The following is a 15,924-nucleotide window of genomic DNA, read 5'->3' as shown; positions in this document are numbered from 1 at the left end:
ATCAGAATCAGATGTGTATTTGTAGTTTCCTTTGACCTTGTTAATTTTTTCCATTCTCCAGATAATATCTTCATATCTTGATTTTTTGCTCTCTTTTTTTCCTTTCTTAGGTGTATTTGCATCTTTGACACAAGCCTCTACTTTGTTTTCATATACCCTACCACGAATTTTTCTCATAAACTCCTTTTTGTATTTCATTCTTTGTGTACAACTTCTTTTACGTCTTTTCTGCATTTTCGTACTGCTTCTATCACTTTTCATGTCAGTAATATTTCTTTCATTGATATTTTCCGTTCTCTTAGAATTTCCATCTTTAAGGACAGAACTGTCTCTGTTTATGTCCTGCGATCTAAATTTCTTTGTTACTTGGCAAACATCTATGTTAGCTTCTATTTCTTGCTCCAAAGTATCCAGTTTTCGTTTTCTTGTCAGATTACAACTTCCATTTTTTTCTAAATTCTGTGGCTCATTGGCACACCGATTAAAATCATTAGCATCAGTACTTTCCATACTAATGTCTTTGTCTGCAGGGGAGCTTTTCATAGTCCATGTTGTCGATTCTGAAGCTTCTTTTATCATATTGCGTTCATCACAAAAGATTATGTTATCCACTTCATCAACTGGACTTAATAACTCGTCTTCATCAATTAATTTGTCAGAAAAAACACTTTGTTCTATTGTTCCAACATTATCACAGATATCATTCTCTACGTGTATTGCATTGTCACTCGGTAATGGATCTTGGGGCAATGAAATGCCAGGTAACTGAAAGCGACCATTCAATGTCTCATTCTTGCCGGAAATTGTTCTTGCAATAACACCTGTGATTTCATATTGCGTATATTCAGAGCAACCCAAAGTCCTTGCCAACCTCATACAATGCTTGTGAACACCTTGCCAGCTTGGACTTTCTAGTACTACACTAAAGCCATCCTCTATGAGTAAGCCTCTTGAGTTTCTTGAATGAGAATCAAATACAAAAAAAGATTCAAATGCAGATATGACAACAAAAGTGTTCCCAGAAAATGTTACAAAGCTAGCATTGACATCACTGCATAACTCTTGCTCTAGTGCTTGTTTCAGTGGCAATGAAATTGAGTCCACCAAAGTTGATTCATCTCCTTCTAGCAAACCAGGAATCGATTCACGATATTCAATCTCGAACAATTCATCATAGGCTTCCAAGAGTTTTGGTAGATCAGAAATCAATAAATATTCGTCTTGGCGTGAAACAAACTGCCTTATGTTACGATACAATTCATCCCCGTTGATCAAAATCCTATCCAAATCATCATTATTCCAATCAGCCGCATTTTTCACTTTGCTGTACAACAGAGCTGATAATGAATTAGCAACACATTGCTTTCCAGATGAACAACCAAATCTTTCATGACCTTGATTGAATCTTCCCTGTGCAACTGGTTTGACTCGTGTATCTACTGCTGTACTCACATCTTGTTTTGTTTTTGTGGTCTTTGATGAATCACTACCAAGACTCTTAACAGATTCAACTACATTGAAATGATTATTATCTGTGTATTGTAGAAAAATGCCTCTCTCAGTTGTAATAACATTTATGCTGCCAGGTTTCTTAGCAGAGTACAACTGCCAACACGGTACTTGGTCATTATAAGAATAGATATCAGTATCAATTAAGTTGGCCAATGCACTCATCTCCGTGTCCGTAGCCCAAGTTCCATCTTCCGATATTCTCTTTTCAACAACATATTCTCTGACACTTCTGAACTCACTTCTCAATGTATTCCTGAACATATCGTTAGTTTCTAATAAATGATTAACGGTAAGTCTCCGCAGAATCGCATGATGACGTTCAGTACCGGAAATTCCATACGAAATTGCACGAAAGAAACAGTTGCCATCTCTAATTATAATTTTTATGCACGAAGGAATCCCAATATTCTCGTCTTTATTAAAACTTTCAAGCCAGCTCTTCTGTGCACAATTAATATTCATTTTTTTACAAATCGCTTGTTTCTCATTCATCTCGAGGGGTACAAATTTGAAAGACTTGTCTGGTCTATCGCACATTCCAAGATCTGATACAAACTCTACTTCGTCTCCTGATTCATTCGAACAGATTTCAACTTCATTTTCTTCTTCAACAATGTCTGCTTTGATATCAGATTCCAAGGAAATTTGCACATGAGAGTAATCAATACACTCATCTCCCGTATTCAAAATTGCATTGCTTGTATTTTCGTTCAGTCTTGCATCTGGAACAATTTCAATGTGACACGTTTCATCAAGTACATGCTGTGTACCAATACCCTGACATGACTCTTCACTTTTAATTGAAGTACAAGGTATAACTGCAACAGTTTCAATGCTGGTGTCTGAATCTGAATCGATGTAATTCCTACGATTACGTTTGATAGGTGTATCAATGTCAATGTCGCTACCGCTTTCCTCATTCTCTTCAATATCATCCTGCAAATCGACTTGCCTTACTCCATTGGTGACATTCATGTTTTCTGCACTACCGATACTTTGTTTTCTAATTTCACCTGTTCCATTCTCATTTAATGGCATGTTTGGAGGATGACCGTCATTACTGCCTCTTGATTCTCCTTTATCTTTGCCTACTGTGATCGATTTATCAGAATTGTTTGATTGATTAGAAACTTTTTCTTTCTCTGAAGAATTTGTCACTTCATTGTGGATCATATCTGTGTTCAACTCTTTTACTTCCTTCTTTGACGATTTTGAAAAAGTGCAATCGACATCATCTACCCTTTTTTTCACTTTGATAAACTGACCTTTCTTGTTCCTTTGTTTGCCTCCTGCATGAACTCTGTACCGTCTCAAATCCTTCATCTTTCCCAGAATATTACACGTTCTTCGGTTGGAGTGCTTAGCAGAATCTGGTTTCGACAATGGAGACAACTTAGTAGTTACATTAGCATAGGATCGATTTTGCATTTTCTCAAATTCCTTACTGGCATCATTACAAAATTTCATGGAAAGCGGAGATTTCACACTGCAAGCATAAATGCTCAATAGAGTTTCTGCATAGGATTGGACACCAACATGTTTTTCTTCATTTTTCATTTTGTGGTTCTCATCATTCTCTTTTTTCTGTACTGTGTTTTTCCTCTTACGACTTCCATAAAATGTCTTGAATGCTGTGCCAATGTACGTTACACCTGGTTCCAACAATACACCATTGACTGATCTTTCCTGCCTTTTGCCCTGATCATTTCTTTGTTCTGAATTTGATTGCAACCTTTCTTCCCTTTTTCTTGCCATTAGTTTTGCTCTCTTGCATTTTACTTTCACCCAGCTATTGTCAAATTCTTCACTGAGCAAGTTTTGAGACAGATTGTCTGTTACACCATTTTCATATCTGCTACATTGATCTGTAAGCACTGTGCTCTTTTTTTCTTTGACATACCTCTTCCTTGCTCCCTTAACTTGCCTTGTCTGCTTGAAGGTTTTGATGTTCTTATTGCTATTGTCATCATCATCATCATCATCATCATCTGCTTCCATTAGAGGCTCATATCTGTTATAATGAGATGGAATACACTCTCTGTCAAATATGCGATCACCAATGTTGCTATAACCACAACATGAACAAATCCATATCAATCTCTGGTCAGCAAATTTGTTATTGTTCACGTATTCCTTACATGTCACATGGAAATCATTGTTGCAAGATTCACACGTTACGTAGGTTTCATATTCATTGATCTTATCCATGCACAGATAACATTCATCAACATCTGTATTGATCATCGATGTATAATTAGAGAGTATGCTCAAAATTTCATGAACAACTGAGCTGAAATGATCGACAGCCATTTTCAATTTCTCTTCTGCAATAGACATAAAATGCTCAATATTATAATTTTACAGTTCAACTAGTTAATTCCAAATTAATGCCTTGATGTGTTTTCAACACGTAAAATACTCGTATCCAATAACTTTTTTTTTTTCAACAAACGTTGGTTTACAACTGGAATATTGGATGAATATACGGGTTTTGGCTATGAAATTATATAAGCCTCCTTGTATTTCACAAAATACTCTTATCCAATATTTTTTTTTTTCTCAACAAACGTTGGTTTCCTATTGGATGAATTTATGGGTTTTGGCTATTAAATTATATAAGCCTTGTTGTATTTCTTGTACCTTGTTCTCTTACTTCAATTTTTCTACTTTTGTTATATATCAAGCTCGCTTTAACAAAAATGGAAAATCTGTGATTTAATTTTTTCCAGCCACTTAAACCAATTTGTTTTACTTAAGCCTTCTTCTTTTACTTCAATTTTTCTTACTCTTTTCGATACTTGATTTATCAAGCTTAGCTCTTTCTCCAAAAATTTGTAAATGATAAAATATCCTCTTTATAACAGTGTATCTTGATCTTATTCTCTTCAATATTTCCTTTTTTTAATGTACAGGTGATTTATCAAGGTCAATTTCCCTTTTCCAAGCTCTGTTAACTTCTGAATTTTATTTTCTTCCTTCAACTTTGCTCACTTTTTATCAATAAACCAAGCTCAATTCTTTTTTAGATAAAAACAAATTCTCTTATCAAATATTCTCTTTCTAATTTGAAAGCCACTAGTACTTCCCAGTCTTGTTATCTCGATTTGAATTTTCTTTTTCTAATTTATCAAGTTCAAGCCTTTTTTGCAATCTAGAAACTTTTTTATGAAATATTTCTTCGAACTACTCAAGCTCACTTGGATATTTAACTTTATCTTATTAATCAATTTTTTAAAACCCTTTTTTGTTTGTTTTTTCTTCAAACCTCTGTATATAACCAAAAACTCTTTTACTTTAATTACTCAAACTATGTTTTTACCCTTTTTTGTTTGTTTTTTCTTCAAACTTCTGTATATAACCAAAAACCCTTTTATTTTAATTACCCAAACAATATTTTCTACCCTTTTTGTTTTTTTCTTCAAACGTCTGTATATAACCAAAAACTCTTTTATTTAATTATTCAAACTATGTTTTTTACCCTTTTTTTTTTTGGTTCAAACCTCTGTATATAACCAAAAACCCTTTTATTTTAATTACTCAAACAATATTTTCTACCTTTTTTGTGTGTTTTTTCTTCAAACGTTTGTATATAACCAAAAACTCTTTTACTTTAATTATTCAAACTATGTTTTTTTACCCTTTTTTGTTTTTGTTATTTCTTCAAACCTCTGTACATAACCAAAAACTCTTTTACTTTAATTACTCAAATAATATTTACCCTTTTTTGTTTCTTTTTTTTCCTTCAAATGTCTGTAAACTCTTTTACTTTAATTATTAAAACTATGTTTTTTACCCTTTGTTTCTTTTTTTTTCAAACCTCTGTATATAACCAAAAACTCTTTTACTTTGATTACTCAAACTGTTTTTTAACCCTTTTTTGTTTGTTTTTTCTTCAATCCTCTGTATACAACCAAAAACTCTTACTTTAATTACTCAAACTATGTTTTATCTCTCGATTTTATTCTATTCAATTTTCCTTACCTTTTTTCAGTATAGTTCATCAGTCACTTCTTTCTTATGAATCTATGAACTTCTGAGCCTTATTCTTTTATATCAGGTGTGCTTCTTTTCATCAAACTCTGCAAATGATAAAATACCCTCTCTGGAACTACTCGAGCCTACTTGTTTATCTGGATCTCATAAGCTTCAATTATTCTCAATTTACAAACTGTGTTTATAATATATCAAGGCCACTTTTTTTCTTGTTTGCAAAAGTTGTAAACCTCTAGCCTTTTGTCTCTTAGCACAATTTTGATCACTTATTTTCTGATTAACCAGCCTTATTTCTTCCTTAAATAAGAAATATATTTGATCAAATATCCTCTGAAATTATTAAGTCCACTAGTACTTCTCAACCTTGTTTCCTAGACTTCAATTTTATTCACAATACTCTACCTAATCAAGCTCACATCTTTACTTTCAATCTAAACACTTTTTAATCAATATTTTCTTCACAACCACTCAAGCTAACTTGTAATTACAACTTACTCCTATTACTTCAATTCTCCTCACCTTTTTTTCCCTCTAAAAACTCTGTAAATAATCAAATACTCTTTCCTCAACGATTCAAGCCCAGCTGTATCTCTAGACTTAATTGGATATAAATTCTCGTCTCCTTTTTCAGTATATATAATTTATTACTCACTTCTTTCTCTTGAGAGTCTCTAAACTTCTAAATGTTATTCTCTTAATTATATATTCCTCACTCTGCTATCCTAAAAGAAAAATAACCTTAGTAAAATAAACTCTTTCAGATTACTCAACACCACTTGTCCTCTTGACTCCAATTTTATTCACTCTCTTTGTAATTTTTCAAACTCATAAGAAAGAAACACTTTACAGTCAAATAATGAAGTACACGTCTTTATTTTCTCTTTTTTCTTCTGTTTTGTTTTTGTTTTTGCTTTGTTTGGGGGGTTTCACCTCATCTCCTTTTCAGGGGTTTCACCTGTTCTCCGCTTTCTTTTTTAATTTTTTTTGTTTTTGTTTTTCTTGTTATTTTATTTGTTTTTATCGTTATTCTTGTTAATCTCGTTATCTCGTTATCTCGTTTATCTCGTTAACTAGTTTTTTGCTACCAGTCCTCACAATTCTCTTTGACTCAACCAAGCTTTCGTGCAAGGTGCAAGGTCTACTGTCGTGAATTGTGGGGTAGACTTTCTTGGTTTCAGGGGTTTCACCTGTTCTCCTTTTTTTACTAACTTAACAGGAGTTTCACCTGTGTGCTTGTTGAGGGGTTTCACCTCTTCGCCGGTTTTACAGTGGGTTTCACCTGTGCGCCTGTTCAGGGGTCTCACCTGTTCTCCTTTTTTTTATTTTTTTCGTTTGCTACCCACAATTCTTTTTGACTCAACCAAGCTTTCGTGCAAGGTGCAAGGTCTACTGTCTTGAATTGTGTGATAGACTGATTTGTTTCAGGGGTTTCACCTGATCTCCTGTTCAGGGGTCTCACCTGTTCTCCTTTTTTTATTTTTTTCGTTTGCTACCCACAATTCTTTTTGACTCAACCAAGCTTTCGTGCAAGGTGCAAGGTCTAATGTCTTGAATTGTGTGATAGACTGATTTGTTTCAGGGGTTTCACCTGATCTCCTGTTCAGGGGTTTCACCTGTTCTCCTTTTTTAAATTTTTTAGTTTGCTACCCACAATTCTTTTTTACTCAACCAAGCTTTCGTGCAAGGTGCAAGGTGCAAGGTCTACTGTCTTGAATTGTGTGATAGACTGATTTGTTTCAGGGGTTTCACCTGATCTCCTGTTCAGGGGTCTCACCTGTTCTCCTTTTTTTTATTTTTTCCGTTTGCTACCCACAATTCTTTTTGACTCAACCAAGCTTTCGTGCAAGGTGCAAGGTCTACTGTCTTGAATTGTGTGATAGACTGATTTGTTTCAGGGGTTTCACCTGATCTCCTGTTCAGGGGTTTCACCTGTTCTCCTTTTTAAAATTTTTTAGTTTGCTACCCACAATTCTTTTTTACTCAACCAAGCTTTCGTGCAAGGTGCAAGGTCTACTGTCTTGAATTGTGTGATGGACTGATTTGTTTCAGGGGTTTCACCTGATCTCCTGTTCAGGGGTTTCACCTGTTCTCCTTTTAAAAATTTTTTAGTTTGCTACCCACAATTCTTTTTTACTCAACCAAGCTTTCGTGCAAGGTGCAAGGTCTACTGTCTTGAATTGTGTGATAGACGGATTTGTTTCAGGGGTTTCACCTGATCTCCTGTTCAGGGGTTTCACCTGTTCTCCTTTTTTTTGAACAATTTTTTTTTTTAGGGGTTTCACCTAATCTCCTGTTCAAGGGTTTCACCTGTTCTCCTTTTCCAGGGGTTTCACCTGCTCTCCTTTTTTTAAATTTTTTATCTTTTTTTTTTTCCAGGGGTTTCACCTGCTCTCCTTTTTTTTGAACAATTTTTTTTTTTAGGGGTTTCACCTAATCTCCTGTTCAAGGGTTTCACCTGTTCTCCTTTTCCAGGGGTTTCACCTGCTCTCCTTTTCTTAATTTTTTTTTTTTAATTTTTTTTAAATTTTTTTTTTTTAATACCGGGCTTGCACCTGTTCTTCTTTGTTTACGGGAAGCTGTAGAGAGAAGAGAAAGAAACATGAATTTCCCCACCTTCCTGTTTCAAGTGTTGCAACAATGTTTCGCCAGTGCGAGACCAGAAATATATCTCAGCTTCTGTTTCAATTAAAGTAAACAAATACTAAACCTTTGATCTTTTGACTATGAAATCGATAAATAAATAATTATTACTCCAAAAATCAAACATGTATATTGTAAACCTGATCGAATCATGTGACCTTGAGACCAAAAATCTTAATAGATCATTGTCATTTGTATATGCTAAAATGAGCCAAGTTTGAAGTTGATCCATCAAAGGATATTTTAGTTATAACAAGACCGGTCTATTTCTTAGGTATTTTATTGAATTCCATGAGCTTGACTTTTGACCTTGAGACCCCAAATCTAATCAGATCATCGTCACTTGTATATGCATACGTGAGTCAAGTTTAAAGTTAATCTGTCAAAGGGTTTGATACTTATTGCAAGAACAATCTATTTTTTATGTCTTTTATTGAATTGTATGACCTTGATCTTTGACCTTGAAAAAAAAAAAAATCAGTTCATCATTACTTCCATATGCACACATGAGCAAAGTTTGAAGTTGATCGTCAGATTTTTTCGAGTTATAGCGAGAACAGTCTCTTTCTTATGTATTCTATGACCTTGACCCTTTAACCTTGAGATCCCCATAACTAATCAGCTCATCGTCACTTGTATGTGCACACGAGCCAAGTTTGCATATGATCCGGCACAAGAATTCAGACTTATCACAAAAATGGTCTAGTACTTATGTATTTTAATGAATTTTATGACATTTGACCTTTTACCTTGCAAACCAAAAACTAATCAGTTCAGAGAAGTATCGAGCCAAGTATGAAGTTGATTGGTTGACTGGTTTTTAAGTTAGCGTGAGAACGAAAATGGGAGAGATGGACGGACGGACAACCCGAATACGTAATACTTCCAGCATCCACTTTTAATGGATAGAGGCATTAAAGAGTCCATTCTTATGCATGTCATAGATTTTTTGCTTTGAACCTTTGATCCATCACCCCCATAAGTACAATAGAAACTCGTTAGAAAGAGATCTGATAAAATAATACTCCTGATATAACAAGGTAATATTTTGGACTAAGCTCTTAAATTCTCTTGTTTTTTTAACCCTCATATTATGACATTCCTGCTATAACAAAGAAATTTTGATGTACCCAAGGACCTCGTTATTCTGAATTTCCACTGTAATTACATAATTGTCACTCCCTTATCACATATGATCAAACTTTCAAAAATTGATCAGTAGAATGTTTTTCAAGTAGTGACTTGCCACTCACAATATGAAATGCAAATTCATACCATTTTCAGAAGAGTGTATTGCTTGTTCATTATGAATTAATCTTTTTTATTTAAACTATTATTTCAAAGCTGGTTCGATAGGCTATCTACGTGTATACATTTTAGCCAAGAAAGAAACGAGATACAGAGATAAAGACAAACGGGGAGAAAGAAAAAACATAGCACAAATCTTGTTATATCAGGGTTAAAAAACAAAAGAATATAAAGAGCCGAGACCGAAATATTACCTTGTTTTATCAGGAATATTGTTATATCAGATCTTTTTATGAGTTTCAACTGTACATGCATACTTACTCTAACTTCAAGCAAAATACAGGAACGAACAAGCTATGCTGTAACTTTGGTAATCTACATTGGGAAAAAAAATGAGAGAAAAATAAATTCTTTTATAACACATACATACTCAAACCCACTGCTCTCCTTTTTTTAAAACAATTATTATTTTTCTTTACACAGAGCTAGCACCCGTTCTTGTTTGTTTACGGGTAGCTGTATCGAAAATAAAAAGAAACATAAATTTTTTGTAGTGTTCCAATAATGTTTTATTATTGATGAAGTATTTTTCACAACATGTAACCTTCAGGTCATTGTCACCCTCTAATTAATTTTCAATTAACTTTCAATTAGATGCATGAAAAAGTAAATGTTATTATAAAACCAGTCTATATATAATGTATTATATTGAATTCATGATCATGATCTTTGACCCAATGGCCCTGAAAACTAATTTCATCAATGTCACATCCCAGTGCATATGTAATAAAATTTCCAAATTGATCCTTAAAATTATTTTCAAGTTTTTGCAAAAACAATCTATTTCTTATGTTATCTATTGAATTTGTAAACATAACTTTTTACCCCAAATCAATCAGATCATTGTCATTTTGCAATGAGTATGTGGGCTATTTCAAGAGAAACGAAGACAACGAGTCCAAAATAGGGTCAAAATTCTAACTCATTTTTATTGTATGAAATTATTCTCAATTTAAAGCTTAGATAGTACCTCATTAATTTAAAAAATTTAAAAGTGTGACATTGTCAACAACCTTCATGATCTGTCAAAGGGTTTGAGAGTTACATGTATTTCAAGAACGGTCTATTTTTTAATGTATTTTATTGAATTGTATGACCTCAACCCTTGACCTTGAAAACAAATTATAATCAGTTCATCATCACTTCCATATGCAGACATGAGCCAAATTTGAAGTTGATCGTCAGATTTTTTTGAGTTATCGTGAGAACAGTCTTATGTATTCTATGATCTTGACCATTTAACCTTGAGATCCCTATAACCAATCAGCTCATCATCACTTGTATGTGCACACACAAGCCAAGCTTGCAATTGATCTCTGAAAGGAATTCAGATTTATCGTGAAAATTGTCCATATCTTATGTATTTTAATGAATTCTATGACCTTTGACCTTTTACCTTGCGAACCAAAAACGAATCAGCTCTTTGTCACCAAGATAAATATCGAGCCAAGTATGAAGTTGATCAGTTGACCAATTTTTAAGTTATCGTGAGAGTGAAAATGGGAGAGATGGACGGACGGACAACCCAAATACATAATGCTTCCAGCATCCACTTTTAATGGGTGAAAGCATAAAAAGTCCATTCTTATGCATTTTATAGATTTTTTTACTTTGAACCTTTGACCCATCACTCCCAAAAGTTCAGTAGAAACTTGTTAGAAAGAGATCTGATAAAATAATATTCCTGATATAACAAGGTAATATTTTGGTCTCAACTCTTATTACTCTGTTGTTTTTTTTAATCCTGATATAATGACATTCCCGCTACAACAAGGAAATTTTGATGTACCCAAGGACCTCATTATACCAAATTTCCACTGTAATTACATAATTGACACTCCCTTATCACATATGATCAAACTTTCGAAAATTGATCAGTAGAATGCTTTTCAAGTCGTGACTTGCCACTCACAATATTAAATACAAATTCATACCATTTTCAGAAGAGTGTATTGCTTGTTCATGTATGAATTAATCTCTTTTATTTAAACTATTATTTCAAAGTTGGTTCGATAGGCTATCTACATGTATACATTTTAACCAAGAGAGAAACGAGATAGAGAGATTAAAGAAAAACAGGGGGAGAAAGAGAAATAATAGCACAAGTCTTGTTATATCAGGGTTAAAAAACAAAAGAATATAAAGAGCCAAGACCAAAATATTATCTTCTTTTATCAGGAATATTATTATATCAGATCTTTTTATGAATTTTGACTGTACATGCATACTTACTCTAATGTCCAGCAAAATACAGGAACGAACAGTCTATGCCGTAACTTAGGTAGTCTATAATGGGGAAAAAAAATGAGAGAAAAATAAATGCTTTTATAACACATACATACTCAAACCCACTGCTCTTCTTTTTTTTTTAATTATTTTTTTTTACATAGAGCTTGCACCTGTTCTTGTCTGTTTACGGGTAGCTGTAGAGAAAATAGAAAGAAACATAAATTTCCCAAGCTTCTTGTTTTCGAGTGTTCCAATAATGTTTTATTATTGATAAAGCAATTTTTTCAAACATGTAACCTTCAAGTCATTGTCACCCTCTTATCAATTTTGAATTAACTTTCAATTAGATGCATGAAAAAGTAAATGTAATATTATAAAAACAATCTATTTATTATGTATTATATTGAATTCATAATCATGATCTTTGACCCAATGAACTGAAAACTAATTTTAAAAATGTCATATCCCTGGGCACATGTAATCAAACTTCCAAATTGATCCTTGGAATGATTTTCAGGTTATTGCAAAACAATCTATTTCTCATATTATGTATTGAATTTGTAACCCTAACTTTTTACCCTCAAAATGAATCAGATCATTGTCATTTGGTAACGAGTCCATGATTCAAGTTTCAAATATGAGTAAAATAGTTTCCAAGTTATGGTAAACAAAAAATTGACGAATCTTCAACCGTGTGCGGTCGAAATGCATGCCTCCGCCAGTGCAAGACCAGAAATATATCCTAGTTTCTGTTCAAATAAAGTTTAAAAAAATACTAAACCTTTGATCTTGTGACTATGAAGTCTTGTCAAATAACTATTTCCCCAAAAATCAAACATGTAAAGTTGATCGAACCATGTTACCATGAGACCAAAAATCTTAAGATCATTGTCATTTGTATATGCTAATATGAACCAAGTTTGAAATTAATCTGTCAAAGGGTTTTAAAGTTATTGCAAGAACGGTCTATTTTTGATGTATTCTTTCTAATTGTATGATCTCGACCTTTAACCTTGAAATAAAAAAAATCATCAGCTAATCATCACTTGCATATGTACACATGAGCCAAGTTTGAAGTTGATCAATCAATTTTTTTTAGTTAACGCAAGAGCGGTCTCTTTCTTATGACCTTGACCTTTAACCTTGAGACCCCCAAAACTAATCAGTTCATCACCACTTGTATGTGCCAAATGAGCCAAGTTTGCAATTGATCCATCAAACAATTATTGATTTATCGCGAAAATGATCTATTTCTTATGTACTTTATTGAATTCTATGACCTTTGACCTTCTACCTTGGGAACAAAAACTAATCAGCTCTTTGTCGCCCAGATAAGTATCATCGAAGGTGTGCAAAATATTTGCTTGGAAAACTCGACATTGGGTTTTTCAGAACAAATATTCTGCACACGCGAAGATCAAGACTAGTACGTGCGATCGTGTGAGATCGGCTTTCTTTGTTGTGCAAAAGGCAGTATTGTGACATCACAAATTAACACATGAAGTCATGGCGATATGTGGGTATCGAAGTGAAAATCACAGCGCTGGGTAAGAATTGTTGCTTTCTTTTCATCTTTTTACCGAATGAATAATGCGATCCACCCTAGCATTTAAAAGCATCGTGATGATGAAATTTTTTATATGATTCTTGAAATGATGATCAAGACCCTTTAACACTTTGGTTAAAATTTCCTGCCCGGGTCATGAATCAAACAACTATTCTTACATTTTGTAAAAAATCTACAAATGTTTTCATGTGTTAATTTGTGCTGTAAAATACTGCAATTTGCACAACAAAGAAAGCCGATCTTACCCGATCACACGCACTAGTCTTGATCTGAAGGTGTGCAAAATATTTGCTTAGAAAACCCCACGTGTAACCATTACGTTTTTCCTAACGAAATATTCTGCACGTGTACGCGAAGATCGAGACTAGTGCATGTGATGGGCGAGATTGGCTTTCTTTGTTGTGCAAATGGCAGTATTGCGACGGCAAGAATTAACACATGAAAACATGGTGACACGTGGATATTGAAGCGAAAACCATAGCACTGAATAAGAATTGTTACTTATTTTTCATCTTTTCACCGAATGAAAAATGTGATCCACCCACGCAAAAAGTGTTCGGAAGTTAAGTAAAATATTTTAACCCCTCTAGTTTTTTGTAAAATGTGTAGATTTTTTATAAAATGTTAGAATAGCCGTTTCTTTACATGAGCCCGCAAGAAATTTTAACCAAGACTTTAAAGTGTCATGAAGACCATATCAAAAATGATATACAAATTTTCTCATCACGACGCTCTTAAAGCTAGATCCACCCACGCAAGAGCTGTTCTGTCATTAGTACAATGTTTTAACCCCTCTATTTTCTTTTGGATAAATGTGTAGAGTACCTCTAGATTTATTACAAAATACTAGTAGAATAGTTGTTTGTTTACATGCCCCAGACAGAAACAGACTAAATAGCATGTAAATAAGACCTGCTGTGAAGTGAAACTTAGCAGTACACAACACAAATTGTAAAAAAAGGTCTTAAAATATTATTATTATAACAAAACTAGTAAAACTAGGCCGATGATGACAGCACACAAGAACAAATAGTAAAAATAATTCTTAAATTAAAATATGATTAGGAGTCTAGACTCTAGTCTAGGCATAGAATCTACTGTACCGTAACAAAAAATATTAAAACAGATGAATGATCCGTCTTCCATTTAGAGACTATCACCAGAGAGAGTAGGGCCCTACTCAAATCTTTAATTTTGAAAATATTTTTTGTGTTTGGCAATGAGTTTTCAATTCTAGGGGGCCTTGCAAATACAGCAAATAACATAGCCTTTTATAGGGCCTAGGCTTGCAAAAATTAGACCGAAAAATCTGTCTATTTTGGTCACGATATGTTCCGCTGAGACTTCGTCTGGCCTCACGGAATCCCTCCCGAGTCCCTACATAGACCGAAGTCTCCAATACGCACCGCTGTAGTGAAGGCCTTAAGCACTGCTAAGTGCTATAGGAAAGCGGGTGAGGCGGGGTGAGGTACCTCACCCGACACTGGCATTCAAAATTTAACTCCGCAGAACATAAAAAGAGGATTTGTATATCTAAAATGATATGTAATAATAACAAGGAGTACCTTTAGAATCCAATGTCATGAATCGATTACAAACGAGCAATTACCTACTAATTGCTGCTGCCGGTGTGGTGCGTTATCAGTTTTGTCGCCCTCTACGTTCGTGAGTGAATTAAGAGTCCCCGGCGCGCAAGCAGGAATCGGATCGGGAGATGGATAAAGGATGGGGGGAGGGGGCAGATGGGGGAGGGGGGATGGTCCCGTAGAGGGAGTACACGACTTGTCCAATGTGGTGGATGTAGTAGGAGAGAGTGAAGTAATGGCAGGTGATATAATAATCAGAGGACTTAAAAAGGGATGATATATATGAAGGGATCAAAGAGGGGGCGCGTGATCGAGGACACGTGCAATGGTATATAATTATGTTGATGATGTTGTTTAACTTAAACAACATCATCAACATAATTATTAAGGAATGATATACGTTGATATCTATATATGGATACAGAATACTTGGATACTATTATATTAAAACATGTATGGATATGAATACATGGATACGTGGATACTTGGATACTATTGGATACTTGGATACGTGGATACGCGGATACGTGGATACTTGGATACTATTGGATACTTGGATACGTGGATACGTGGATACGTGGATACTTGGATACTGTTGGATACTTGGATACTTGGATACGTGGATACGCGGATACGTGGATACGTGGATACTTGGATACTACTGGATACTTGGATACTTGGATACTTGGATACGTGGATACGTGGATACGCGGATACGTGGATACGCGGATACTATTGGATACTTGGATACTTGGATACGTGGATACGCGGATACGTGGATACTTGGATACTATTGGAGACTTGGATACTTGGATACGTGGATACGTGGATACGCGGATACTGTTGGATACGCGGATACTTGGATACGTGGATACGCGGATACGTGGATACGTGGATACTTGGATACTATTGGATACTTGGATACTTGGATACGTGGATACGCGGATACGTGGATACGTGGATACGTTGATACTATTGGATACTTGGATACTTGGATACGTGGATACGTGGATACGCGGATACGTGGATACTTGGATACTATTGGAGACTTGGATACTTGGATACGTGGATACGCGGATACGTGGATAC

At 34.4% G+C, this 15,924-nt stretch overlaps 1 protein-coding gene across 8 annotated transcripts in view; it reads right to left on the bottom strand.

Annotated features, from left to right (window-relative positions):
* LOC135156106 (uncharacterized) overlaps positions 1–14,916 on the bottom strand; it is a 28,245-nt gene extending 13,329 nt beyond the window's left edge. For 2 of the 8 annotated variants that reach the window (XR_010295213.1, XM_064107319.1), the window contains exons 1-5: positions 14,815–14,910; positions 11,686–11,739; positions 9,715–9,768; positions 3,413–3,523; positions 2,778–2,882 (exon numbers count right to left, since the gene is read on the bottom strand). Coding sequence is in view for 1 of the 8 variants with exons in the window: in XM_064107319.1 (XP_063963389.1) it covers positions 2,778–2,882; positions 3,413–3,500 (193 nt within the window). In the remaining 7 variants the exon portion in view is untranslated. Of the gene's footprint in view, positions 1–2,777; positions 2,883–3,412; positions 3,524–5,493; positions 8,018–8,046; positions 8,082–9,714; positions 9,769–11,685; positions 11,740–14,814 lie in introns of those variants that run through there. The other 6 variants (XR_010295215.1, XR_010295214.1, XR_010295217.1 and 3 more) reach the window with 6 other exon arrangements.
* Positions 14,917–15,924: the final 1,008 nt, after the last annotated feature.

This window comes from Lytechinus pictus, chromosome 12 (genome assembly GCF_037042905.1).
Source record: "Lytechinus pictus isolate F3 Inbred chromosome 12, Lp3.0, whole genome shotgun sequence".
Taxonomy (NCBI): Eukaryota; Metazoa; Echinodermata; class Echinoidea; order Temnopleuroida; family Toxopneustidae; genus Lytechinus; species Lytechinus pictus.
This window is presented reverse-complemented; position numbering and strand designations above follow the sequence as displayed.